General features: G+C 40.9%; 1 protein-coding gene across 1 annotated transcript; it reads right to left on the bottom strand.

Moving 5' to 3' along the window:
* Positions 1-7086: 7086 nt before the first annotated feature.
* Positions 7087-21919, bottom strand: slc25a10b (solute carrier family 25 member 10b). Its single transcript, XM_035179978.2, has 11 exons — positions 21388-21919; positions 15721-15840; positions 14765-14879; positions 12446-12494; positions 12259-12300; positions 12128-12171; positions 11977-12047; positions 10529-10621; positions 10347-10424; positions 10169-10225; positions 7087-9103 (listed from the first exon to the last, which is right to left on the bottom strand). Exons 1-11 carry the CDS (start codon positions 21475-21477, stop codon positions 9002-9004), a joined length of 861 nt encoding a protein of 286 aa, XP_035035869.1. The 5' UTR covers positions 21478-21919; the 3' UTR covers positions 7087-9001.
* Positions 21920-27792: the final 5873 nt, after the last annotated feature.

Raw genomic sequence — 27792 nt, 5'->3', positions numbered from 1 at the left:
AGTTCAACTTGCTTCTGGGTTCAAACCTGACGGTCGTCCAGGGTCTTTATTCTGTCTGGAGTTAACAAGTTCTCCTTGTAGGTTTTCTCCAGGCTTCCTCCCACAGATAAAACACATGCAGGTCAAGTTAATTCTGAAGGTGTGAATGTGAGAGTGAATGGTTGTTAGTCCCTGTACATTAGCCCTGTGATGGACTGATGATCTGTCTGACCCCAACCCCTTCTCCCCCAATATCAGACAATCTTAGCCAATAAACCAAAGAAAGAAGAAGAAGAAGCTCCCCCATGGATGGATGGACGGACTGACCTGGAAGGTAATGAAAATGTTTACAGCTCCTACTGTCATTCTTGTGACAGCATTTCAATCCACTTAACTGTATATATCACATTTAACCATGGAAGAATGTGTTTGAGGTTCAGCTCCCATCTGCTTTAGCTTCATATCTACTTTAAGCTCAGTGTTTGGCTGCAACTTAACTGTTTCTGTTCACTGTCACAGCTCTCACAGCCGGAGATGGAGACCAAAATCTGAGAATTAAGAACTTTCACTCACAAGGTGACCTGAAACCTGAGTACTACTTAATGCAAATAATTCTCCATTACTGTATCTTTTGGAGGAGTTGTGTTCCAGAGACTCAAGAGTCTATACCATTGCACACTGAAGCTGTGTCCTCCAGGGAAGTCAAACACTATTGGTTCTGTGTCTGTTTGTCTGTGTCTATGTATTCAAATCCAGGTGAATGTAAACCAACTGAACTTGAAACAAAACAGACATCATTAAGAATGGCACTTCAGCGGATGCCTCTGCCAAGGCCCAGTAATCCTCTTGTCACAGCTCTTTCATTAATAGCATTCCAGTTACTAACACTATAAAAGTGTCTGATTTTTCACATCAAGATTCGTGCATTATTTCCAATTTTTTTTTTGAAACTGCAGAAAAGTGCCTCCTGTTGCATTAAAAGTAAAATAATTAGAATAATCCTGGATCTACCACCTTTAACCCAGATCTGCAGCAAAATATCATGTGTTCTTTCCTGGTCCCTGTGCCACCCCCCACCAGTTTTGGTACACACACACACACACACACACACACACACACACACACATCCCTTACTTTACACTTAAACCATATTGAAGTCAGCCTGTGTTCATAGATCAGGACTCTGTGTCCTTTCATTAAACTATACAGAGTGTCTGCACACATATAAGAGCCGTGAAGAAATCTTTTCCTGCTTTTCTCCCAATCCCTCTTATCCTTCCTGATGCTTTCACTCACCCACACCTACACCACATTAATACACCACACACGCCCGCACACATGCTCTGACTTAAATGTGTCACGCCTGAGAAGACAGGTAATTACAACACACGGGGAAAATGTGTCTCTTCTGCCTTGACGACTGTTTTTAATTTGGTGACAGGAGGGCAATCACAGTGTGAGGCCACCTCAAGAGGGAATATCTTCAGGGCGGGGGTGTAATTTACCAGGGGGTGGGGGGGTGGGATATATGTCCCCTTTTTAGAAAGCAGTATTGAACCCCCGACTGCATATAGAAAATGGAGAGTAGGTGAGACTTATAAATTATAGACTAAAGCAATAACATCCTACATTCATTACATATTACTTTAGAGTCAAAGTACATTTATCTCTGCCTTTGATATATTTAAAAGCCTCCAGGCAATAGATGAATACATATTTTTGAAATCCACCATGTTTGGTCGGACAAAGGCCTTTTGAAGATTTGTGCATTTGCTCCAAATCTGATATTTATGTCTCCGTTGCTGATCAGAGAAGAACTCGTTCTGATCCGCACACACCCTACCTTCACACACACACACACACACACACACACACACACACACACACACACACACAGTCTGCACCCCCTCTGTTTGTTTCACAGTCAGTGAGAACACAAGTTATGATCATTCAAACCTTCCTCAAGGCGAAAACTGTAATGTCTGAGAGCTTTCTTCCTTGTTTTTGACCACATTTATGGCTTTTTTAAATGAAAACATGAAGGATGTGAGAGAAAGAAATAGAAACAACTCTGCTGTCTAACATTTACTCCTCCTACACGAGGCTCTAACACTTAATACCTCTGATACACCCCAGTTCCAGTTCTGTTTGTGTCTGTTAGTTTGTTTTGTTCCTCTATATGTCTGTATCACAAATTACAACTATAGAACGTCACTCAGTCCCCCAACAGTCCCCTAAAGTCAATCAATCTCCACTCAACTATAAACACTCATAGATATGAATTAGTGAAAATGTTTGTGCTTACAAACAAATAAACAAATGGAAAGGGGGTGAAAACATGAATCATTCATCATTCACAAGGATTGAATGGTATAAGTCAGAACTCTATCGATCTTAAAATCTGAATGCATTTGTTATATTCATTTGGCAACAGTGGCACATCATTCTCTAGGTTATTTTTTTTTTTTTACATTTATTGTTCCAAAGTTATCTGGTGAGGACTTTCTCATTCTTTGATATTTCAATTCTTCACATAATATCATCTCTTGGCAGAGTTTTACATGAAAGCCAACATGGTATTAAGATTAGCTTTGTTTACATTTAACACATGTTTTCAGAGCACGCGTCTTTACTAATCCCATGTGTACAGGACATATTTACCCCTAAGATCATATTCTACTAACTCTATCTCTGAAGATTATCTTCCAAAATCACTGCTTGCAGCCAAATAAAGAGCTGATGAATTTTTAAACAAGCAGGTAAACAAGTACAGGGGTGGAACGTGAATCTGAATGCTATCAGAGCAGGTGCTTCCTTCTCTTCACCAAGAACTTCTTGAAGATCTCCAGTCTCTAGTCATCCATTACTCGCACGTATTGTGCACCTCTTTACGTGATCTCCTACAAGTATTTTATTTCATTAGTTAGCTATATTCTGTATCCTTTTGCTTGACTTTTGTCTTTCGCGTTCTTTTTCGACTGTCGTGTTAAATATTCCTGTGCCAATGGAGGACTAGCGCCTTTTTTTACTGTGCATATGATAATAAAGAATCTTGAACATATTTTTTCAGATTCATCGAGGTCTCCTGCTGTACTGATGCTTTATTGTTATCAATCTGTTGTAAGTCCCTTCGGATAGGAGCACCTGCTGAACGAGTAAATGTGAATAAATAATTCTACCAATACATAATATATGACCTACAAACTATCCTAGAAATGCTTGTGTTATTATAGTAACACTGTTTACATTTGACAAAACAGTCCCACCAGAGCGTTAACTTGGGAGCTGTTGTGGATCTAAAATCAATAAACCTGCAACAGATGCAATGTTGACTTTAATTCTTGTGCAAAATCATGGAAATGCACAACTCCCATCTCCCACCTCCCTGAATTGAGATAAAACTGTCGATGTTATTTTGCTGATGATGTTTATTTCCCTAATATTTTGAATGGTGTAAAAGCCCTGTTACATGTTGCCATCAGTTTTGTGTTCAAGAAGCTGCAGCTCTGTTCTTAAAGGTGCTTTGTGTTCTGTCTCAAGCTCGATGCTGAACTGCCGTGATATTGCAAGGACCTGGCTGTTTGCAGTTCCTGCTTAAGAATTCCCTGAATCTGCTCGCCTGCATTTGCAAAGCGCTCCATCAACCACTTCACTGGAGGGAAAGGAACTCTGAAGAGAAGAAGAGCTGTAACTCCTGCGTCGATTAGTTCTCGTCAATTGATCTTCAACTCTCTGCCATGTCTTTGCGTTGGCGACGTAACACGATGACGGCAGGTACTCAACTCTGTGTTTCTGAGATACATGAGTGTGTTTGTGGGTGTTGGCTGATTGAAAAGGAGAGAAAAAGCAGCACTTTCACAACACATCTGATAAAGCGAAAACGTCTACACCCATAAACACTTTGGCTGTGACGCACTAAACATTATCAACACAAAACAACAGGTTACATTTGTGTTCAATGACAACTCTTGCCATAGCAAGGCCACCATTGAAATGTGAAAGTGTAGGAGTGTATGGAAGGTTGCACCTTTTATTCCTAAAGGCATTTAAAGGTGCTTCACATTACACATTAATTAAATTATGAAGGCAAGAGAAAAACACAAAAAATACTTTTTTTTAAAAGGAAAAATAAGAAGGTAAAAACTAAAGTAGAAAAGATTCTGACTGTGTGGGTTCAGTGTGTGTGTCAGTGACATGCCTGTGTGACAAATTGCAAACAGGCGTGTGTGTTTGTGCTTGTGTGCACACAATAATGGACGACTCATCTTTTTTTTTAAAGATAAATTTAATCTACTACTGAACAGAAAGGACAAGCGGACTAATACTGAGGTGACCATAACACCCCCAGCAGTGTTGCAATGATCGGACTGATTTGCTATAAAGAGCTGTGAAGCTGAGGGGATGTGCAGCGCTTGGTGATAATTCTCTTCTCTGTTTGTCATGAGGAGTGAGTCCTGTCACATGTAGCTGTCCGCGTGTTTTGTTATTACTGAAACCTATGTGTAAGTAATAATTCTAATTCTCAGTGTGTATTTGAGGAGACTAGTTACCATGTGTTGAGCAGCAGGCAGAAAGTTAGCTTTAATTCTCACCACCCACCTTCATCCTGTTTCCAGGGTTTCATGGTGACCTTTGAGGTACGATGAGTTCCTGCTGTGTCTCAGCTCAAAGACCACAATCACTTCTCTCTGAGCATTGACCATGTTCAGATTAAACTGAACTGCAGCTGGCCTTTAGAAGCACACTGGCCAGTGGAGATGGGAGTTACGTTTTTTTATTCCATTTCAGTCTTCCCAACTCAAGTAGATGCATTGCTGAGTGAAAACAAGTCCGCCATGAAATACTATATTCATTTCTTAAACGGTGACATCTAAAGGTGCATTTGGTTTGCATACATCGACATTTGAGCGAATAACAATGCAGACCCACTTCATGAAGTGGTTACAACTAAAGGTGCTATATCTAATCAACAGTTAAATTACCAGTATAGAAGAAAGAGTTTAGCAGCACCTTTTACTCATTTTCACCAGTTTTAACTGTTGAGCTGCTTTCCGGCTCACTCACTTAAGTCAGGACATTTTCCTGAAATCTTCCAGAGGGGCCTGTATGGGAGAACACAAATGCCCCAGTCATTTGCTCTGGATATTTTCTGGAATTCATCCTGCCAGGAAATGTCAGGAAAAAAGTGAGCTCATGTGAGAATACAGCAGGAAAATGTCTGAATAGTTCACAGTGATGGAGTGGGGGCGTGTTGATGACTTTTTTTTACACGCGACTGGAAGAAACTGGAAGAAAATAAATATCACCAAGAAGACCCTGAAGATGATGTAACCTTGGACAGACAAAGAGATTCGAGAGCCTTTGGCGGTGAAGGCCAACACCGGCGTTGATGTGCTGTTAACAAAAACACTGTAGCCTACTGTCCCCAGAAGAATTTGATACGTCATGTCCTACCTCCTGAATGTTCTACTCAGGGGCCACCTCTTGCATGAATCTTCCAGAACTTTTTCCTGTTGTGAACATGTCTGATGTGAACTAACACTTTTCCAGAGTTGATGTCTGAAAACAGCTTTGATTTGCTCCAGTTTCTATAATTTTTCTTATAATTTTTTTTAACTTCAGTTAGTAAAACAATAATAATTATAGCACTTTTCAAAACAAGTATCAAATTGCTTTACAAAAAACAATATGAAACTTAACTTAACCCGACTGCTTTAAAAACATTTGGTAAGATAATGAAATCTTTGAATTATGTTGCATCAGTGTGTTTGTTATGATTGAGACACCAGATATTTCATTTATAGACAGCAGACTGAGTGGTTTGATATTTAATGAGTGTGGCAGATATGGTTTCTGTTAAAATATATCTGAATGAACATCGCAGTAAATAGGCCAACAGCCGGATTTTCCATATCCCTGTACGTACAGGCAGCGTTCCAAGACTGTGCAAAAATAGCCCTCCTGACACCGATGAGAAAAATGAGCAGAGGCATTAGGCCCATGAATTCCCACACATACACGATGAAGGTAGAGGTGAAAACAGTCAGAGTCATCACTGCTTTGCATGTGATTGATGCTATCAATGAAGTAATGTGCAGCCATATTCATCTAGGCAGAGGATCCTAGTCGCATTGCTGCCATTTATCATGACAGCTGATTATCACCCCCTTTAACTGTGGACAGTCCTGGTACGTGCTGCAGGCTATGGAGGCAGTAATTCTGCAAAAATAAGTCCTGATCCTAAGTCCGTGGGCTGATGTGAAGGACCCACCGAGCAAAAAAACTAAACTACAGCGTGTCCTTGTTCTGATGAGGGCAATGCAAGCATCAGTGATGATAAGCCTGTGGCAGCGGAGACCCGAAACACAAAGATCACTGGGTTTGTTTTGTAACATGGATTTGACAAAACCCAGAAGGCCTGCAGCTGATTCATGAAATGACAAAAATAATAATAATTAGGATGGCGAACAATATCCATCAAGATCAAGATCCATGCACTGTTTCCTGAGAAAGGTAAAGAAAAATGTTGAAAAATGCCTTTTATAGGAATGATGAAATAGAAAAGTGATGAAAACATTCTATTTTGACTGGATCCACATCAACACGTAATGGATTTCCCTCTCTGGACCACTATCTCTCCAACAACCACATTCACCTGAAATATTTCACCCAGGGTTACAGCTAATTTAACTGTTCAAGAGTCAATTTCTATTCACGCAATTTCAATATCCTACATGTGTAATATGCTTCACTGTTAATTTGTTTGTATTGTACACATTTCTACTTTTTAAGCCCACGTGTTTAAGTTGTATTTTGAATGTGTATTTCACGATTCCCTTTATAGCTGCTGTAACATGGTACATTTCTCCATAGTGGGACGGATGAAGGATAATCTTATTTCATTTTATCTTATCTTTTATCAGTCCAGTGCTTTTTGTCATAGTCCTGCTGACACTAAGCCAGCATGGGTGAAAACATGACCTCTATTAAAAGAGTGTGGTGATGTGATTTACAACAATCTCACTCACTACCATAAAAAACTTTATAGCCTGATTATGTAATGTAAAACAGGACACACAGCACAAAAGAAAAACAATAAAACACACATTATTTCCCATTAGTATTTTAATTCCCAAATTCTTGGTAACTGATCTAGAAAATATTAAATCCAACACCCGGAACTGTGGCTCCCTCCAGTTCCATTTCTATGCATATGAATAAAGCTGGGGTTAACATTAGCAGTATTATGGCGGATCTACAGTTGAGTACCTCGCACTATAAAGGAACTCATCATTCAACACAGCAACATGCAGGCACACACAGTCATCTAGTGGCGTTGTGGCCCTTTTTTTTTTATGTATCCTAGGATGAAGGTGCAGGACTTGTTAGACTGCACAAGAAAGGATACTTTACACATTGTTACACTGCCCCCTGCAGGACATATACTGTAAGGCAACGTTACTTGACATGGTCTCTGTATACAGAGCAGGCACAGCACAGAGAATGCACAATATCACTGAACCAAAGTCAAAGTCATCATGGAAAATAAAGTCAAGGGCCACAAAACGTCCTCAACTGGAACCACTAACATGTTCAATCCAAAAACAAATTAAAATGCATTTCTATTTCTACTCAGAAGTCTATAGCGGGTGTTTCTACGCAGCAGGTTAGTCAGTAGGATTACAGAGATTTTCATTAAAGTGCCTTTAAAAAGAGAGTAGCATCCTGAGTCATAAAGTCTGACATGCGTTCATCTAGATGAAACAGTAACATGATAGATGAAAATGCTACACGTACACGTGTAGTGTACTGCAGTTCTCTACAGGCATCTCCATTCAAACAGTATAAGAACTTTAAAAGATATCAAGTGGTCATTTGCAATTTCACTGCAGAATTGGAAAACTTAAAAAGGGCCACTGACAAATGTACCCTCAACACTCTGCTTCACAGTTTCCCCACTAAGTCCCTCCTCACTTAAAAACTCGACACAAACAAGCTTGGTCCTCTCCCCTGAAAGATTTAAGAGTGAAATCATAGCAGCGGTGGAATAAAGGAATGAAGTAAAGGAGAATCAGAAATTTTAAAAATAATAGTTAGGTGAGGAGAAGGCAAAAAAATAAATCTGTAAAATCCAGTGTGCATCACATTTGGTCACCACTGTTGGGAATGATAACTATGTAGTTCCATAACAGCTGGATCAGTCATGTTTCACCAATGGCTTTCGGGAATTATTATAGTTTGGTAATAACGGCACTGATGTCAAGGCTACACTTTGTTGACAACTTCACAAGTAAATCACACACAATGTCCTGGCCTCATCTGAAAACAATAAAGTGTTGTAGAGGACGATAAAGCTGTTTTCAGACATGCACTGAAGGCTGTATGTGGGAACGCAAATGCCCAAGTCAGTTGCTCCAGACATTTTACAGAACGGAAAATGTCTGGGTGAGCCAATGTGAAAATACAACTGGAAAATGTTTGGAAAATTCACAGCGAGCGAGTGAGCCTGTTGATGAAGCTTCTAACACTCGACAAATACGAAACTGAAAAGACAATTTAAGCCGCAGTCTACAAGTGCTAATCACCTGGTGTGGGCTCTGAAGGCGCTGTTCACCACTTTGGATTAATGTACCGAGTGCAGAGATTAGAACATAAATCACATTATCTGATCAGCAGTTAGTCTGTCATCATCAAGGTTGAGGAATAACTGTGGTCCCCCAACTCAAATCATCTCATCCAGACACGTATTTAACTCTACTAGAAATTATAATGGACGACTACATTAACATCTAGAGCTCATTTTAATCTCCTTTCTAAATTTTGAATGTCAACCTAAAAATCAACAGGACGGCACCTTCCGAGCAGAAGGACTCATCTGTTTTTCCAGTATTCATCCCTTCCAGCCGCTGGTGCTCACCGTCATCAAAATCCCTTAGTGTCTTGCTGTGAGATAGAGGTAGAGCAAAAGGCGGAGCCTAAGCACACGCACAGTGTGACCCCCCCCACACCCTGCGGAGCGTGCTCAGGAGATGATGCGAATGCCAAAGTTCTTCTTGAGCTGCTCCAGGAAGAGGAAGGTGAGCACTGTGTGGGGGATCAAGCGGATCCCTGCTGGGGCGAGACCCTGTAGGAATATACAACATTGCATTGTTACATGGAATTCTCAACCTAAAGCTTCTACAACAAATGTATGTATCGCTAGAAACTGACTTTAAATCACTGCCTCCACCAACGAGGTTAGGGGTTTGTTCAGATCACACAGAAGCTTCGGGACATATGACCATGAAGCCCAGTGGGAGGATGTGGTGTGGGTCAGGGAAGAAACCATAACATTTGGTGCAGAACTGGATCAGGGGGAGGATCCCAATTCATTTTTTTTCCAATTTCTTTAACATTGTGAGATAGGATCTTTTTCAACATTTTTGTTCATTTTTTAGGGAAAAATTCATGGATCTTGATGAAAAAAATAAATCAGTTACATTTAGGGGACTGATAGTGTTTGTATTTTGGTCCAGATCCTTTTTAAAAAAAAATTAACTAGTCACTTATGAATACAAACAACAAATACGACAATTTTTATTTTCTAAGCTTTTTTGAAGAACACAATGTGCTGGAACAAGGAGCAATTTTCTAAATATATTCAGTGATGTGTGGCTTTACTCAAAGCTTTAGAGCTGACAGAGAAAAGTATTGCTTAATTACTTTACTGAAGCAGGACTTGTGCATGGATGTTGGACATATAATCGGCCCCTATGTGTTAACTGTGGCCCCCTAATGGCCCCCGATTTAAAAAAGTCAGAGATCTGCCACTGCAGTCAGCAACAGCAGCTCTCATAGGGTCATTAACAAGATCCTGCAGGATTGATTGTTTATTTGCAGAGTCAAATACATGCACTGTCCTGCAGAGGGCAGAGCATTCTCTTCACACCACTTCTTTTGATTTGACTGAGTTAAGATGAATCTACAGTAATTTTCTAAAATTATTTATCTTGATGTAAATAAATAAATACATCATAGTGTTGCAGCAGCTATAACTACCTTGACCTGAGGTCTTTTCTTTCACTGCTGTGGCACAGACAGGGACCAGTATGAATCAAAGCATCCTACTCTAAAGAAATCCTGATTAATTAGTACTAAAAAACGACAATCATGTATAGTATGAAGGACTGTTTTCGTTGTTTTTTTTTACCTTGTAAAATGCAAGCGGTCCTAGCTTGGCAGTTTCACGTATGCAATGTGCCACCCCCTGAAGAGAGAGACAGGCTGGGTGAGAATGACGACATTATGACACATGAAGAGGATGGATATACGCAGAAATAGAGAGGAATGAAACGATTAGAGGAGAAAATGAAGAGGGATCTTCTCACCGTGTACTCTCCCTTTGAGTTCATCAGTCTCGTCTTCATCACATCCAGAGGTTGACACAGGAACGTAGCACAGCCTCCCTGCAGAGGAAGGGTTCACACAAGCAGAAGTCAGCCGACAGAAGGGGCCTTGTAAACACTTGCAGGATTCCACTGCACACAAATGTATAAAACCTGATACTTACAGCAATGAAGCTGGAAAGAAAGTGTGTGAGCATGTTATCTCCCATCATCCCCGTTCCCAACACAAGCTGCTTGGCCTGGTCATAACACGCCAACTGATGGTGGGAAAAAGAAACACGAGACAGAGAAAATTTGTGTCATTTCAAAGGTCTTTCATTCAAATAAGCATTGTCCAGATGTAAACATGGCTCAGGTGTCTATCTGTGTTCTGGTTTGGTGTCCAGGGACACTGTGGTCATATGATCCTGGATTTACACTTTTCAAGAGTTGGCCTACATGTATTATGCATTTACATTCTGTATGTAAAAGAAAATATCTGTCAAAAACACTGCACAAATGTCAGTGTCCAATTCTAAATTTTCAGTACATGGCTCACCTCAGTGGTAGCACAAAAAAGACAGTGCCATCAACAAGATTATTTAACTGACATAACTATTGAAAAATGATAATGACAAACAAGTTTTGAGACCTGGGATGGGAACCAGGGAAATATGGTGTTCAGAAACGTTCTGAAGACCTTTGACGCTTGACTACCGAAATGAAAACGATGAATGTTCAGTGAATGTTTCTACCAACTGTGAGAGAATTACCTCGAGGCATTTTGAAGATATTGCATTCACAAGGCAAAAAACATGCTTTGTGAGGTCACAGTGACTTTGACCTTTGACCACCAAATTCTGTTCAGGTTATACTTGAGTCTAAATTGAATGTTTGTGCCACATGTTATAATATTACCTTTGGAAATTCCTGATATATTGAGTTCAAAACAACGCAACGTCATGTGAACTTGACCTTTTGACCTTTGACCACCAAAATGTGATCAGTTCAGTCTAAGTGAATATTTGTTCCAAATTTTGACACCGGCCACCTATGCCGGCCGTTCAAACTTCTTAGGACGACCGCGACCGTGACATCGGCAAACTTCATCCAAAACTTAGTTGTAAAGTTACACTCCAAAAAAAAAAACAGTATGACAAATGGTTCAGTCAGAGGAAGTTTGTGTGTTTCGATTATACATAGAGACCAACCCCCACATTTTTTTTGTTTAGTTTAAATGGAACCATTTCAAAAAGTAGCCTATTCATATAGGAAACTGACTCAGTATTGATAATTGTAACTTTAATTTAATTCTGTTGAATTCAATTATCTCATTTATTAACTTAAACATGGATTCTAAATTTGATACACACCTAAACATGACTAATAAAAGTATTAAAGTGTTTAAAAAAAAATGTATTGAAGCTGTGATTACATCAGGTAGAACAAACAGTAGATTATTCAAATGAAGAAACAGACATTGCTCTTCACTGGTTGAAGAATCCTCCTGGTTTCTCTCAAGCTCACAAGCTCTTTATTAACTTTTTAACTCACACGGTTTCACATAAAACCAACAAAAGGTCCCAGCCTATAAATGTCCACCTCTCAGCAGACTGTGATTGATGTGACTGACCTGTCCAACAGTGACCATGGCTCCTCTGCTGGAGGCCATGGTGGCCCCTGAGAACAGTCTCCTCACACCCTCTGTGGGACAGGACAGAGGTCACAGATCAGACATGACTGATCAGTGTGGCATGTGTGAAGTTACACACAATAGGATTTACCTTCTCTGAGGACTCTGTAGAGCCCATCGACGGCATGTTTGTAGCTACAGGAAATAAGAAAAACACCAGCGTTATATCACGGTGAAAGACTGAGGATATCTAACGTGACAGAATAAAGTTACAACACTCACTTCCTCCTCAGCTCAGCAGGTAGTTTCATATCATTCTGCATCCTAGAAGACAAAAAGAGTTCAGATATTTTATATCAATATTTGTTGTTTTTGACCATAGACCAATAATAATAAATTATAAAGCACTTAATTGCAGGAATTTTGCATATATATTAATGCCAGTTTGAATACTGTCATGGAGTCTTACCTGACATTCACCAAGTCTGCTGGCGTTCCAACAAACCCACCAGTAAAACCTGTTGAAACACAAGCCTGCATGGGTGATACTGCATGTGTGCACATATACAGCGGGTAAAATAAGTATTGAACACGTCCCCATTTTTCTCAGTAAATATATTTCTAAAAGGTGCTATTGACAAACAATAAAGTTCAGAAATTAAGTTATGTGTAATAAAATGGAATGACACAGGGAAAAAGTATTGAACACATGAAGAAAGGGAGGTGCAAAAAGGCATGGAAAGCCAAGACACCAGCTGATATCTATCAGTACTTAGAAAGCAATCCTGCCCCTTGTCAAGGTGTCTCGTTCCCAAGGTGTCACACAAGAAACATCTCATGATGGGTCAAAGCAAAGAGCTCTCTCAAGACCTTCGCAACCTTATTGTTGCAAAACATTCTGATGGCATTGGTTACAGAAGGATTTTTGAAACGTCTGAATGTTCCAGTGAGAACTGTTGGGGCCATAATCCGGAAGTGGAAAGAACATCATTTCACCATAAACCGGCCACGACCAGCAGGTGCTCCTCGCAAGACTTCTGACAGAGGAGTGAAAAGAATTATCAGAAGAGTTGTCCAAGAGCCGAGGGCCACTTGTGGAGAGCTTCGGAAAGACCTGGAATTAGCAGGTACAATTGTTTCAAAGAAAACAATAAGTAATGCACTCAACCGCCGTGGCCTGTATGCACGTTCACCACGCAAGACTCCATTGCTGAAGAAAAAGCATGTGAAGCTCATTTAAAGTTTGCTGCTCAACAAGCCTGTGAAATACTGGGAGAATATAGTCTGGTCAGATGAGACCAAAATTGAACTCTTTGGATGCCATAATACACACCCTGTTTGGAGGTCGAATGGCACTGCACATCACCCCAACAGTGAAGTTTGGAGGTGGGAACATCATGGTGTGGGGCTGTTCTTCAGCATACGGCACTGGCAAACTTCATATAATTGAAGGAAGGAATGTACCGAGACATTCTTGATAAAAATCTGCTGCCATCTACCAGGATGATGAAGATGAAACGAGGGTGGACATTTCAGCAAGACAATGATCCCAAACACACAGCCAAGGAAACTCTCAATTGGTTTCAGAGAAAGAAAATAAAGCTGCTAGAATGGCCCAGCCAATCACCTGACTTGAATCCAATAAAAAATCTTTGGAAAGAACTAAAGATCAGAGTTCATAGAAGAGGCCCACGGAACCTTCAAGATTTGAAGACTGTTTGTGTGGAAGAATGGGCCAAAATCACACCTGAGCAATGCATGCGACTAGTTTCTCCATACAGGAGGCGTCTTGAAGCTGTCATCACCAACAAAGGCTTTTGTACGAAGTATTAACTAAATTTCAGTCAGCGTGTTCAATACTTTTTCCCTGTGTCATTCCATGTTATTACACATAACTTAATTTCTGAACTTAATTGTTTGGTTTTCTTTGTATGTGTGGATTACTTGGGTTGTTACCGACATCCGGTGAAAATTTCATGTCAATAGCACCTTTAGAAATATATTTACTGAGAAAAATGGTGACATGTTCACTACTTATTTTACCTGCTGTATCTTTACGAAGAACATTTTGAGCATAGACTTTACAGAGTCAGGACATTTTGGTAAAGTGAGGACATTTTGTCCGGTTGTGCAAGTTGTGATTGTTACAGTTGGGGTAAGAGGCTAGGAAAAGCATTATGCCAATGAGCATCCTCACAAAAGCGACTTTCACATGCACTGAACTGCACCGACAGTCTGACATTGTCCAGAGGGGCTGTATGTGAGATCCAAACTGGGCAAGTACGAGGCTCAAGACTTTTCTCAAGCCCTCTAGTAAAAACTCTGGATAATGTCCAAATGAGCCCATGTGAGAACAAAGCAAGAGATTCTCTGGAGGATTCACCACAAGCGAGTGTATGTTGATGACGTTTCTAACACGTGACGGACGGGAAAAAAACAAACGGAAAACAAGGATGAAAAAGATGTGCCATAAATGAAGAAGACACCGCCGGAGATGTAAACTTAAAATAACAAGATACAATAACTTTCGGTGATAAGGGCCGAGGTTGGGGTAAAAAAAACGTGATCTTGGCAGGAGAATTAATACGTTACATCCTGCCTCTGTCTGCTGCACCACCCCTCACCTGAAAAACTCCAGAGATTTCTGTGTTGCTGTGAACGCGTCTGAGCAGAGAATCACCTGCTGCGTTGTTCATGGGTGAAGGGTAATAAAAACCCAATTCTGTGGACATTCTCCGGAGTTCATGTGTGAAAACGGCTTAAGATAGAAGTACAAGAGTGCTCGCACCTCCAAAGGCTCCCAGCAGGACCTTCTGGTAGAAGGGCATTGGGCCCTGGCTTGTGCTGCCCATCATGTCCCTCACTGTCTCATAGATGGCAAACCTGGTGAGGGAATAGGACATCTGAGGAGAGAGGAGAGGAGAAGAGAGGAGAAGAGAAGAGAGGGAATGAGCCAGACAGATGATTCAACAGTTTTTTCAGCCCCTTGGAAGAGCCTCTGGCAACATACTGAAACATGATCAGGATGCACCATTTACAGGTTGAAACTTCTCCTTCTCTTCATCATCCACTGGCTATGACTCAACTTGTCTGATTCCTTCCAGTCATAATGTAAACAACCTGCAAAATGTACAGAATAGCTAAACACACTGCAGTCACTAAAACTACCTGTCTAATCTATGTATTCAGTATCCTACAGTATCTGTAATCTCTGTGTGTGTACTTTTTTTAATTGGGCGACACAACATGTGAATCTTGTTGAATCTCATGAGAATGCAACAGCAGAATTTAAATGTGCTCTCACTGACTCATTCTTTTATGTAAAGCACTTTGAACTGCCTCCCTGTATGAAATAAGGTATAACATTTGAATTACCCTGCCTTGCCTAGGACACTGGTTCCAGCTGTCTTATGTTTGTTAATTGTTGTTTTTAAATAATTGCAGAGTGGTTTATAACACTTTAATGTTGTCTAATTTTGATTTAATCAGATTCCTGTTTCAACTATGTAAAGTTCGTGTAGCTTTGTTATAATTATTATTTATTATCATTATTATTATTATTATTATTATATAAGTAGTAGTATTAATAGTATTAACAGTAGTATTAGTAGTAAGTAGTTGTAGTGATAGTAGTAGTAGAGGTTGTATTGGTATTGGTATTGTGTTGCAGGAGTCAGAAGAAGAGAAGGGGTTTATGTTGTGGGCACACATAAGGACAGAGTGATAATCCACACACATACACACCTGTCTACAGAGGGAGGCAGAGAGGCCATTGTAGAGAGCCAGCACCCCGTCATTCTTCACCACGTGAAGGGCCATCCCCAACATCCTCTTCTTCACCTCCTGCTGTGTCTGCAGGTGTACCTGGAAAGAAAGTCACATGCAAGGAATTAATGTCATGCAAGTGAGGCACTGTAGTTGACAGAACACTGACCCCAGTCTGCAAACAAAGACAGACACGTGACCCTGCTGGGGTTGACACAGCAACTTTTTTACAACTTGGTTCTGCTTGTGGAGAATCTGAGAGGCCCTTGTTAAAATATTAACAAGCTCCTAAGTGCATCACAAGACTAAATATCTGCAATACTGCTGCAGAACTGCATTACTTAATCACTAAATCAACATTTTTACAGACGTGACACAGCTCAGCCACAGAGGGATCTGTAGTGAGAAAGCTGAGTCATCACGGGTAGGTAAGTTACAATACAAGCACAATTTGTGTGTGCATGTGTGCATTGTCCTTGTACGGGGAGGTCAGCTGGCCTTTGTCCTCTATTCTGATCTGTATCTGAATCTGAAGGCCACTCAGCACTTGTCAACACAGTGTTCCTCCTCTCCCTCTTCCACTGTTAATGGCTGCTTGATTCAATTCATCATTCTTTTAGTCATTTCCTCTATTTCACAACACAATTGGTTTTATCACCAAGATTGACCCACACCTACACCCTGGTTTCACCATGTAGTCATTGGTTTTGATAAATCAACCTAAAGCCGTCATCATTTAGAGATTGAGATCTTTGAGAACTACTGGGCGGTACAAAAACAAATGGCTGCATGAATTGATAATAACACCTCAAACCCTCAATAATAATAAGACTTGATATCTGGACATAATCTATTTTTGAGCCAGGTTTCACACTGAAAAATAAATACAATTTCTTTAAGGAATAGAAAGTGGATGTTCATATGCACTGTGATATTCCATAAAGGGAACCAAAGGAATGTTGTAAGACAAAGTCCTATTGAGCCACGAGCAAGACACACACACACACACACACACACACACACACACACACACACACACACACACACACACACAGGAAATATTACACCTAGATGTATTGATAAGTGTCTGGCCTAAAAACTGGGCTTTTACATGAGGTCTACAAAATCTTGTTTAGCAACTCTGCTGCATCAGTGTAGGACAACAAGAATAGATTTCTTCGTTGGCAACAAGGAGAAACTCAGTAAAATGTGACTGGGCACTTTTTGCTGAGTAATGTGTGCTTAGCCCAGCCCTTCGTCTCTGCTGAAAACCACCTTCACATACAGTAAGTATATTCTTCTCTAAATTACACCTCAGTCTGGCTTTCTAAATTTAGCAGGTACGGTAATGCAGTAAGTCTAGAGCACTATGAAGCCATTAAGCTTTGTATGCTGTTTGAGCAAAGTCACCATCCTTCTCATCGTCCGGCAACAGGGACAAAGCAAACGTTCCCGTCGGAGTGTGCAATACATCATGTGGGTTAAATCTTTTCAACAATGCTTCATGAACATTTGATCATTATCAGGAGTAGCTCGGCTTGGAGGTGTCTGCTCATATGTGAATTTCATTCTATGGTAGCTCTGCAGGGAAGCCACAGTTAAACAGTTGCAGTGATTGGAAAAAAAGGGACTGCACCATAGGACTGATGAATTTTATTGTTTACATCAGTAGAATAATCACGCGATGATGACATCTTTACATGGGGTTGTTGTTCTACACATTTCAAATGACCCAAAAGAAACATTCTGAATAAGAAATGATTTAAAAAGTGGACAGACGCTTGCTGCCTTGAACATCACTTTGACCATTTTGTTGCATGCATTTGCCTTATCTTTTATATTTGTTAATTATTAATATTCTGATAATGACTTTAGCCAACTTACCGAGCACAAGTGCACATACATCCACACTGGTTCATTCAGGACATTTCAGGATTCAAGCATTAAGGGGAGAAGTTGCAAATCTGAATTTTTTTTTTATATGTGAAAGCAAGTTCGCTCTGCCAATGTAGATGACAATGATAAACAGTACTTCACAGGTTTACTTAGATATGAGCTCATCTTTGCCTGGCAACTCCATGATAATTGTTTTAGGTTTTCAGGCACATCAGCTAATTCCACATTCAACGGCTTAACAAAGATGTTCAGTTCCTTTTGTTTACTTTTCATGTCCTGAAATCTCTCACTAAATCCCTGTAGGAGTTTTGCACAAAGTAGAGTAGTAGCTTCACAGCAGCAGCAACCAATTCTCCTTCTGAATTACATTTCAGCTTTTTAGTTATTAGTTTGCTCACAAAACTTGCAGAGGAACATATAAATGACACTCAAGTGTCAACAGTTAACACAGTCACTGCGCTATAGTTTACTGTGATAATGAATGAGGACATTTTGCTCATGTCAGTTAATTCAGTTAATACTTTCCCCAGTGCGTCCATTCAGCAACTGTCGGGTTTCCACCATGTTCCGTGCTGGATCACCCGGCCGCATTTCCAGCCATAGCATTTGAGGGATTAGTCTGATATGTGTAATAATTCAGTATGGCCCATGAGGGAGGTCATAAAATTGAAATGGCTCCTGACAGTTAAAAGGGAGCCTACCCCTTACTGAAAAACTCAACTCTCAAATTCCCAGTGAGTTTTAAAGCCAATCTTTTTGTGTTTTATATATTTCTTTTAATTAACAACCTCTCCAGCTAAAAGGTACCCCTATGCAGTAATAATGATTTTGGACCAAATATGATGTGGCCTACATCAAACACCAGTAACACTTCTCACTTGACTGTTACTTTAGCTACTTAAGTTTGAATGGTGTTGAACAACATGAGCAGACACAAAGCAATATGTAAGTATTTTGGAAAGTAACACATTCTTTTGTTCAGCTGGCTCTGTACTCCAGCACAACGGAGCTTATAATTTATCAAAGCTGAAGCCATACTGCTGCGACCTGGGTTCAAATCAGCCCCAGGCATGTTTGCGGCACGTTATCCCCTCTCTCCCCTCATGCAGCTGTCAAAATAAATAGAGGCAGAAAAGCCAATAAAGACACTGCTCTTTGTCTCACTCTACCTCTCTCCCTCACACTCCCTCTCTCTGTGACCATGAGCCGCACCACGATAAATCCTAACCATGTCGGTGGCCATTAAAACATCCATAAAGATTTGACTGTCTTCGGCAGGCAGGCTTCATTGATTGTAGAGGACCTGGCAAAAATGATCAAATCGCTTACATAGTAAATGTAAAGAGAAACAATGACTCTGAGCTGTGGTGGCGTTGAGTTGGAATTTGTAGCCTTGTCATTGTCTTTCTAGTTAAATTAAAATCGAATCAACTGGAGTAGAGTCAACAAAAGAGAGAATGTGTTACAGTCCAACTGTTTATCATCTGCACCAGGGGTGGGGAAACTGTTTCTTATCAAGGCCATTTCAATGTTATAACATTGTTCGAGGGCCACAGGCCTATCATACATAGTATACAACAATGTGACCTCTCTGAGGCAATGGCCTGATTCTGAAATAGGTTTCAGGTTCTCAGCTCGCTCGGCACACAGCTTGCCTGAATGTGAAGAAGCAGCTTGTTGGGTTCACCAACTCCATCAAATTTGATCTAAGTGCGTTTTTCCTTGAACTCATCACGTTCAGCTGCATGCTTCCAGCTGTACTAATGTTTGAGATTGGCCTTTTTAGGGCCCGAACACCTACGGTGGGAGGCCCTATTGAATTTGTAAGGATTATTCTTATTATTAATCATTGCATTTTATATTTCATAAAATTTAATTGTAATTAGGAAAGTGCAACATTCTGCAGCTACATTTCTTTTCTTACAGAACAAATCTTTTCAGCAATGACGCATGAACAACTACGTTTCATTCATCCTGACCATCCTGAAGGACATGTTACTACAATTTTTTTATTTTAACGCATAAAAATAAAAAAAGGCAGTCAAAAGACAGTTGACACCTGACGAGGTTAGCTGCAGGGGTTTTATTGAAACATCCACCATCAAGTTGAGCTAGGACTCAACATATAAGCACCAGACCATAAAAGAAACATCAGGGACTGCAGAACGCTGCAGCCAGTGGCTCTGGATCAGGAGGAAAGACCCCAACTGGGCCCCAAGATGACACCCAGGTCTGATCAGCCTGTGGTGGGCCTGTCTTAGAGAAAGCTGCTCATACTTCAGTAATTAAGGACTTTATTAACCCTGAAGCAACTACACAACCACACTCAAATTGTGATGCTTCAGCCTTTTGTTACTACGATTTTAAATGGCATCAGCAGCTAACAAGAAAGTTACAGCAGATGTGAAGCAGTCCAGCAGACATTCTTACAGAAAAGTGCTGATTACTGACTGTGTCTGTGTAATTACACAGCACATGACTTCCTGAGGAACAGTTCGGTGTTATCAGGGTCTTGTGCTGCTGCTGCTGCCTTCAGAGCAGCCATAAGAGAGAAAAGTGAGTGAGGATTTGGGCATTAAGTAGAAAGGTACTAGTTTAGTCCTTCACACACATTTGTATTTATATCTTTGTGAGGACACTTGTCATGATGCATTCCCCAGCTGCTTACCCTATACCATCACAAATCAATGCCTAACCCCTAACCTTGGCCTCAACTCGACCTTATTCAAAACAAAACCATAAACCAAGGCTTAACCTTCAAACTTCTAAACAAGCTACTAAGGGACAGCCCTACGTTTATATTTGATCAAACAACTGTGTCATTTATTAGGATTATCTACGGCATTGATGCACCTATTCTTCCTGAGGTCCACAAAGGCTTTGCAGTTGACAATACTCCATTACAACTGACATAATAACATTAAAATATAAACAGGATAAGACAAGAAAACACACACGCAGCTATTAACTATCCTTATTTAGACATTAAATATACTCCCATTCATTGTGGACAACAAACAAAAACCTCATTACCTTAACCATGACCAATTCATAACCCAGCTCTAACCTTAACCTAACCACATTTCACATCTAACTTTAACCAGAAATGAAGTGTTGCCTCCTTAAGACCAGAGTTTGACCCCTGTGAGGTCAACTGGTCCTGGCAAGGTCAGTGTTTGTACTGGACAAGGACCTTAAGAGGACACACACACACACACACACACACACACACACACACACACACACACACACACACACACACACACACACACACACACACACACACACACACACACACACACACACACACACACACACACACACACACCTGCTGCCAGGCGATGACAGGCTGCAAATGGGGGGGCTAAGTATCCCCCAGTTGTTGTGGTCTAAGAATCAAACCATTACTACTGAGTGTAATCTACACTGGGACATGTGCCTGTGATCAAACATTACATTCAACAGTAACTTTCTTTTATCTCCCAGAGTTATTAACAGAATGGGTCAGCTGGACTAACCAGCTTGTCACTGGTTAACCTGTGCCCTGAATGTTAACTGCAGACTTTAATGACGACCGAAAAAGGCTTAGAGAAGCTAAAGGCGACACATAATGATATTTAAAAACCATGCAGTAACATTAGAAGCTACACGAGTCTGTCCTTATGTGACCACAGCTGCAAACAGCTGCAGGCTGGTGTCCAGGCCTGCGCTCCTCCACACCCCAGAGGACCCGGAGTGCCCCCCCCTCACCTTGATCAGATCCAGGGGGTGCGTGCAGCAGGCGGCCCCGCACGACGCCAGCCCCCCGAAGTACCACCTCGACATGCGCTTCTCCGTCATCGTGCTCGTCCTCTGCTGTCTTCCGATGCGCTGCGAGCTCTATACAGCGGCGACTTCCTTCCTCGCAGCACCCGGCTCGACTCGCCTCGCTGCCCGGCTGCGTGTGTGTGTGCGCTGCCCGGCCTGTGCAGGACCGTGATGGTGCTGCAGCTGTCAGTGGCCCGCGGGGGTTCAATCCTCACACACGACCGACAGGAGAGTGCACCGCGCTCCGGAGGACTTTGAGCTCCAGTGGCATCGCGCGCGCACACGCCACATGACGCGCGTGTCTGCACGTGAAATGTGTGTGCGCGCTGTTTGCCGTGGTGGAGCCACGACGCGCAATAGGAAGCCGCCGAAGACACAAGGGAGGAGCGCAGCCAATTGCCACCGTGGACGTCGGAGCTGCCTACTCGACCCCGGGGCCCGTCGATTCAAAGGTTGTCGGTGGGTGAGAGGACGCTGCACAAACTCACTACCCCACTCTCACCACTGTCAGGCGGATTGTTAAAGCCACACGTACCCTCCCCTCTGCTGCAGACCGACGGACATGGCTCCTGTCTCTTTAAGAGGAGAGTGCGCCACATTCCCAAGCGCGCAGAAACGTCACCATGAAAACACACACACAAACTCACACACACATGTTGAGGGAAAATGTTCTGTAACAAACTTGTTCCGTTTTGATGTTACAGGGAGGTGAGATCATATGAAGCATTAAAATGGCCAACAAGCAGCTGTAGAGATGTTTCAAGGTAACCAATGCTGCTTTCATACATGCACTGAACTCTGGAGAATCCCCAGACTTTCACACATGAACAACACACCAGGAGATTGTCCGCTCAGACGTGCTCACAACAGCACGGACATTTCCCGAGCGTTCAGGTGAGCTGTGGTGCAACAGGAAGAGGCAGGAAGTAACACATTGACACAGGCATTGGCTCTAATCACCAAAAACGATTGGGCCACTATTTGCTGACAACTACCTCAAAATCATTTGAAGGAAATTTGATTTGTGAGTTGTCATCAGTGGGGGTGGGTGAAGTTGAAACCCCAGCACATAAATGAGATCTGCAAAACAGACAACCTTATTACTGTTACACTTCATGTAAGTACAGGTGGCCCAGTACATGGATAGCATCTTAACTCACTGGGAGGAGTGGGTGTTACAGTTCATTAGAGGTGTTTGCTGACAGAACCCATATAAGTCAGAACTGTTAAGACTCAGTTTCATGTAAACCGAACAGAATAGTGTGTCGAGTGTTGATTTTCACTTGATTCTTTTGATTCACTATACATATTGAATATATTGCATCACATACTATCTAATGTGGGAGGAATGGCGTGTTTTTAAAGTTAAATCACATATTCTGCCAAGTGAAGTCACTTTTATCCTGCTGTATCTTGATTTCATCGTTTACCCATCAAATAGTCTAATTTCAATTTCAATTCAAGGACGACTGAATCTGTCTGACAAGACTGCATGGAGAGACCAATATCAGGGCACCCTGTTTTGTCAGTTTCTGTAATAATGTCTGTCTCTTATAGAAATTGAAATGTCAGACCAGTTATGCAAGTTTTTCGTTTCCAACACATGAGCAAAATATTAATTATTCACCTAGACTCATGGCACGTAGAGGCAGTTTTACATGTGTCTTATTCAGTGCAAACATGCTACTTTGATGGAACAGCTACAATAGAGCTGGGTAATCAACAAAACAACATGAACTGTATGATGAGGCAACACACAGGGCTCTGAGGGGGACAGATCAGACATGTCCAAAGTGCAGATGAAAAAAGGCCAAATTATTTCATATGTTGAATTAAAAAATCTCACTGACACCTTCAAGCAAAAAAATGTAACTACAGTCGTAACATTAAATGCAAAGGAGTTGACAAAAGCTGTTAGCTTTATTGCAAAATATTTACATGATCTTGTCCACCCTTTTATTTACATACATGAATACCTCAAACCACAGGGGTTGTGTTTGTCAGGAGGATAACACAAAAACTACTGCACGGATTTCCTTAGCAGAAGGATGGGTCCAAAAAAGAACCCACTAAATTTTGAAGTGGCTTTGAACAAAAGGAAAGATCCTGTTTTTAGTTCACTTTCACTTTCGTTAGCATTGCAGCATGGTGTTTTTTGACGTTTTCATCAATTCAGGAGGGAATAGTTTTAAATATTGATATCCATGAGTTTGTGCAATTTGGTGCTTCTTCGCTGAATTTAAGTGGACTGTTGGGCCTTGGCGAAGGTACGTGCTCTGCATGTGACAGATCTTTACATTAGAGAGAGCACATTACGTAGTCCTGTGGTGTCTACTGCCCCCAAGTGTAATTTGTCTGCTGTCACAACACAAAGTGGTTTGGAATCAGACCATAGGATTTGTCCACTTAAATACATTTCTAGTTGTCAAGTGGCTTTTTATGATGTGATTGTTTTCTCTCATTCCTCTGAGACAGTAACATGTTATTTTGTGGCAACCACACTTGTAGCCTATAGGTTTATTTACACTTGTACACTGTTTTTGTATATATTTGTTATGATATTTACTATGACATGTAATGCTGGTAACTGATATTATCACTTGATAGGTTGTATTGTGAGTATTTAAGATGGCAACTCTGTATCTATCAGAAGTCTGAGGAGGAGCCTTATGCTATGTGTTAATCCAGCACACATACTTTACTGAATGTGCGTGTTGTTCCCATTTTCTTTGAAAACCAAAGTTGTAGTGTGACAGAAATAAGATTGGAGCAAAGTGAAACATCATCCTGGTACAGAAAGGTCAGGTCCTGGTACAGGTACACACCATAGACTGTATATATAGATGGACGTAGGGTCCGTGACGTCACCCGTTGGTTTCTGAAGAGTGAAAATGAGGCTAGTAGTAGGCGTTCACCCGGCGCCATCTTGCCGGTGCTGACTCCTCCTAGTTCCTGGCTAACCAATAAATGGGCAAAGAGGAGGAGCGCGAGTGAAGACTGACAGCTGAGCCACGCCCCCGCAGAGCTCAACGTTACCTGGTTAGCTCAGGCTAAGGAGCTAGGCTACATGCTACCCGCGGCCGCTAACCGGCTAGCGCTGCGGTGTTGTTGCTTCAGGACGGTCGCGATCTTTACAACGAACTCACTAGAGGTAAGTAACCTTGAAACTACACAACAACAAAACCTATTGCTTTATCTATTATCATAATCATATGCTTACATGCCTCAAGTGTTTTTTAATATGTAATTGTTATAAAAGTTACCGTTTATTTAACACGTGTAATGAACAGATTGAAGCAAATTAACTACACTACTACAGAGTCGTGTGTTGGGTTGTGACTTGATTTTAATTTTAATAAGTTAATAAGTTAATATCAATATGCTACATGTGTAAGTTGCATGTGATAGTAACAATATGTTTCACAAATGTTCTGATACAGGCTGGTATAACCACCATTACTATAGCCACCTTGTTTATTTAGCCTGTTATGGAATTTACAGTGAATTAGACAGTTTAGATAAAAAACAGTTCTCATTTATTATATAATTATGTTTTCACACTGAGAGAAGTGGAGAGACTTGATGTGGACTGTTATCAACAGCTCTGTGGGAGATTATCACCTTGAATATTACAGATGAGGTAGAAAGACATTTTATCTATTTGTACAATGTTTTATTTCTTTCAGTACATTACATTTCATTTAGCTGATGCTTTTATCCAAAGCGACTTACAATATGTGCATTTAACCATGAGGGTACAAACCCAGAGCCCAGTACATCGGTTCTGTCTGAAATCTGTGGTGCTTCCACCTGCTGAACACAGAATAAACTGTAAGAACCAGTCTTTGCTGGAACATACACAACATAAAACATCCTTTTATAGTGAGTTTCTTCTTTTCATTAGATGAAGCACTGCAGCACCTGATGTCCTCAGCATCCACTGTGGCAGCAGCAACATGGTGGAGATCGGCAGCTTCAGGCTGGTCAACATGAGGACGACCTGCACCAGCTTCATCTGCACAACACTTCATGTTTTCCTCCCTTAACTAAAGATGGCCTGCAGCTGTTTAGAGTCATTGCTAAGTGTCATGGATAATAGAGTTAATTTCTATATTCATTATGGTTGGTTAAAAAAATGAACACTTATCAGAACAATGTTTATCTTTTACTTTCTGATTTGATACACTTTAGATACAAACCCAGTGTTTTATTTTTCTTCTTTGCCATAAGAGACAGAACACGGTCAGCACAGCTGTGTCCTTCAGGCTCGTCCATCCCTAATAAAATGACAGGAAACATAAAAGTATGGCATTATTGTAGAGGAAGTGTTACTTATGAACAAAGTTTGTATCCTTATTTTCTGTGGATATTCAACTATGTATTTGAATATGGTTTTGGATTAAACAGTGCACTACCAAGACAATGAATGTACAGTATGGAGTTCTTCCACATTAATAGTATTGCATATATAATTTAATACATTATGTATTATGTGCAATACTTTGCTTTGATTGTTTGTAAGTTATGAAAACAGGTCAGTACCTGGAGTCAGTGTTGAAGTGATGACTCAGTGTTCAGTCTGGTTGGATTCCAGTTGTGTCTCATGTTGGACATCCACAGGTGCAGGCTGTCTGAGTCACCTAGAGGAACATTCAACACAAATACACAGATATGTAAAGTCATACATGTGCCAGGTTAACTCCTTAACAGACTTTTACATGGTCAAAATAAAAGTGTATTACTTCAAAGTTCATCAGATCATAATCATTTCAGCTTAGGAAATAGGTGGTGGACATCAGCCTCAGGTTCTCTATGTGACTGTCTATTCTAGTAAAGTTACACTTCCTATAATTGATTTATGTGACAAAAAAATACATTATTCTGCATGTCCACTTATTTATCACAATAATTCAGTAAAGTCTGCCTAAGATTAACGATGTAAAAACTAAATGTAGCCGACAGGTTTAGTTTTCACTAACACGTTACAACACATCAACACCAATACTCTGAATAAATGCTGTGTGGACCGGTTCATGTCGGTTCATGTCGGTAATAACTCCCGTACGGCCCCGTTAGCATCGCCATTACTGCTGGTATCTTGCTTGCAGGCTAGCGGAGCTAAACTAACAAGCCAGGTACAGAGACACCGATACCTGCTCATCACTACTAACACATAAATAACATACTATACTTTACTTACCACAGAAACAGGAGCGCAGACGTCTTTAACTTCTCCGTCAGGAGAACAAGCCGAACATCAAACCGTATTATTCATCCGATATGTGAGTGAAACCTCTCCACAGACTCAGGTCCTGTTCGGTGACGGGGGTTAGCCTGTTAGCCTGTTAGCTCAGGTGAAGCCGAGCAGGCTAGGAGCTGGAGCTGGAGCTAACGGTGACGTCACCTGTCCATCAAGTGATAATTATTCATAATATCAAACCTCTATATAATTTAAACGAGTGAGTTATAAATGAATTCACCCCCCTCAGAGTTGTCATGAAGGAAGAACTTAGTGATTGAGACTAAAACCGTTTTTTGAACCAGGCTGTAAACAGGTTTAATTCTGCTCTAAAGTCGGGCTTTTTAACATGGGAGTCAATGGGAATTGACTCCTTCTTGGAGCCAGCCTCAAGTGGCCACCCAGTGAACTGCAGCTTTTTGCACTTCCGTATTGGCCTCATCGCTCAGCCCGGGATGTTGCCCCTTGGTACAAACAGACAGTGGTAGAGAAAAGACAGAACACAGGTGCAGAACACAGGTGCAGAACACAGGTGCAGATCCAGGGGCAGATCTAGGGGCAGATACTGTCACCAGCTTAAATCTGATTTGCCCCGAAATAAACTAGTTACTCATTAACAATAACTACGTAAATTTGCTAAGAATTGTTATTTTCAAAGCTTTTTTTATTATGCCCCCAGATTTAGAAAAACCTTTGATCCACCACTGAAACATGAACTTGGTTTGAATATCTCTAGTGACCTTGACTCAAATAAGATCAATTGAGTCTGTGTGATGAAATGAAGGGAAAAGTGTCAATACAAGTGTCAAGGGCAAGTTGGACCATGATGGATGAGTAAGTGTAGTAGACTACCATCATTACTCATGTGTGATTTTAGTCTGAGAAACACAGACTCATGTATGTAGTTTACCAAGCAATCCATTTCTATTTTCAAATAAATAAACAGCTACAGAACTAGTTTGAAATCTATTGTAAATATTGAAAATTAAGATGTTCAGAAAGAGAGGAATTCTCCAGTGTTTCACAGTCCTTCAAAACATCACTGGGGATGTAACGTTCATCTGCAGGGATGATCATTTCTGAATGTACATACTGTACATTTTAGCATA

Source organism: Hippoglossus stenolepis, chromosome 2, assembly GCF_022539355.2.
Source record: "Hippoglossus stenolepis isolate QCI-W04-F060 chromosome 2, HSTE1.2, whole genome shotgun sequence".
In the NCBI taxonomy this organism is placed as follows: Eukaryota; Metazoa; Chordata; class Actinopteri; order Pleuronectiformes; family Pleuronectidae; genus Hippoglossus; species Hippoglossus stenolepis.
Note: the sequence above shows the minus strand (reverse complement) of the source record. Positions and strands in the feature narration are given on the sequence as shown.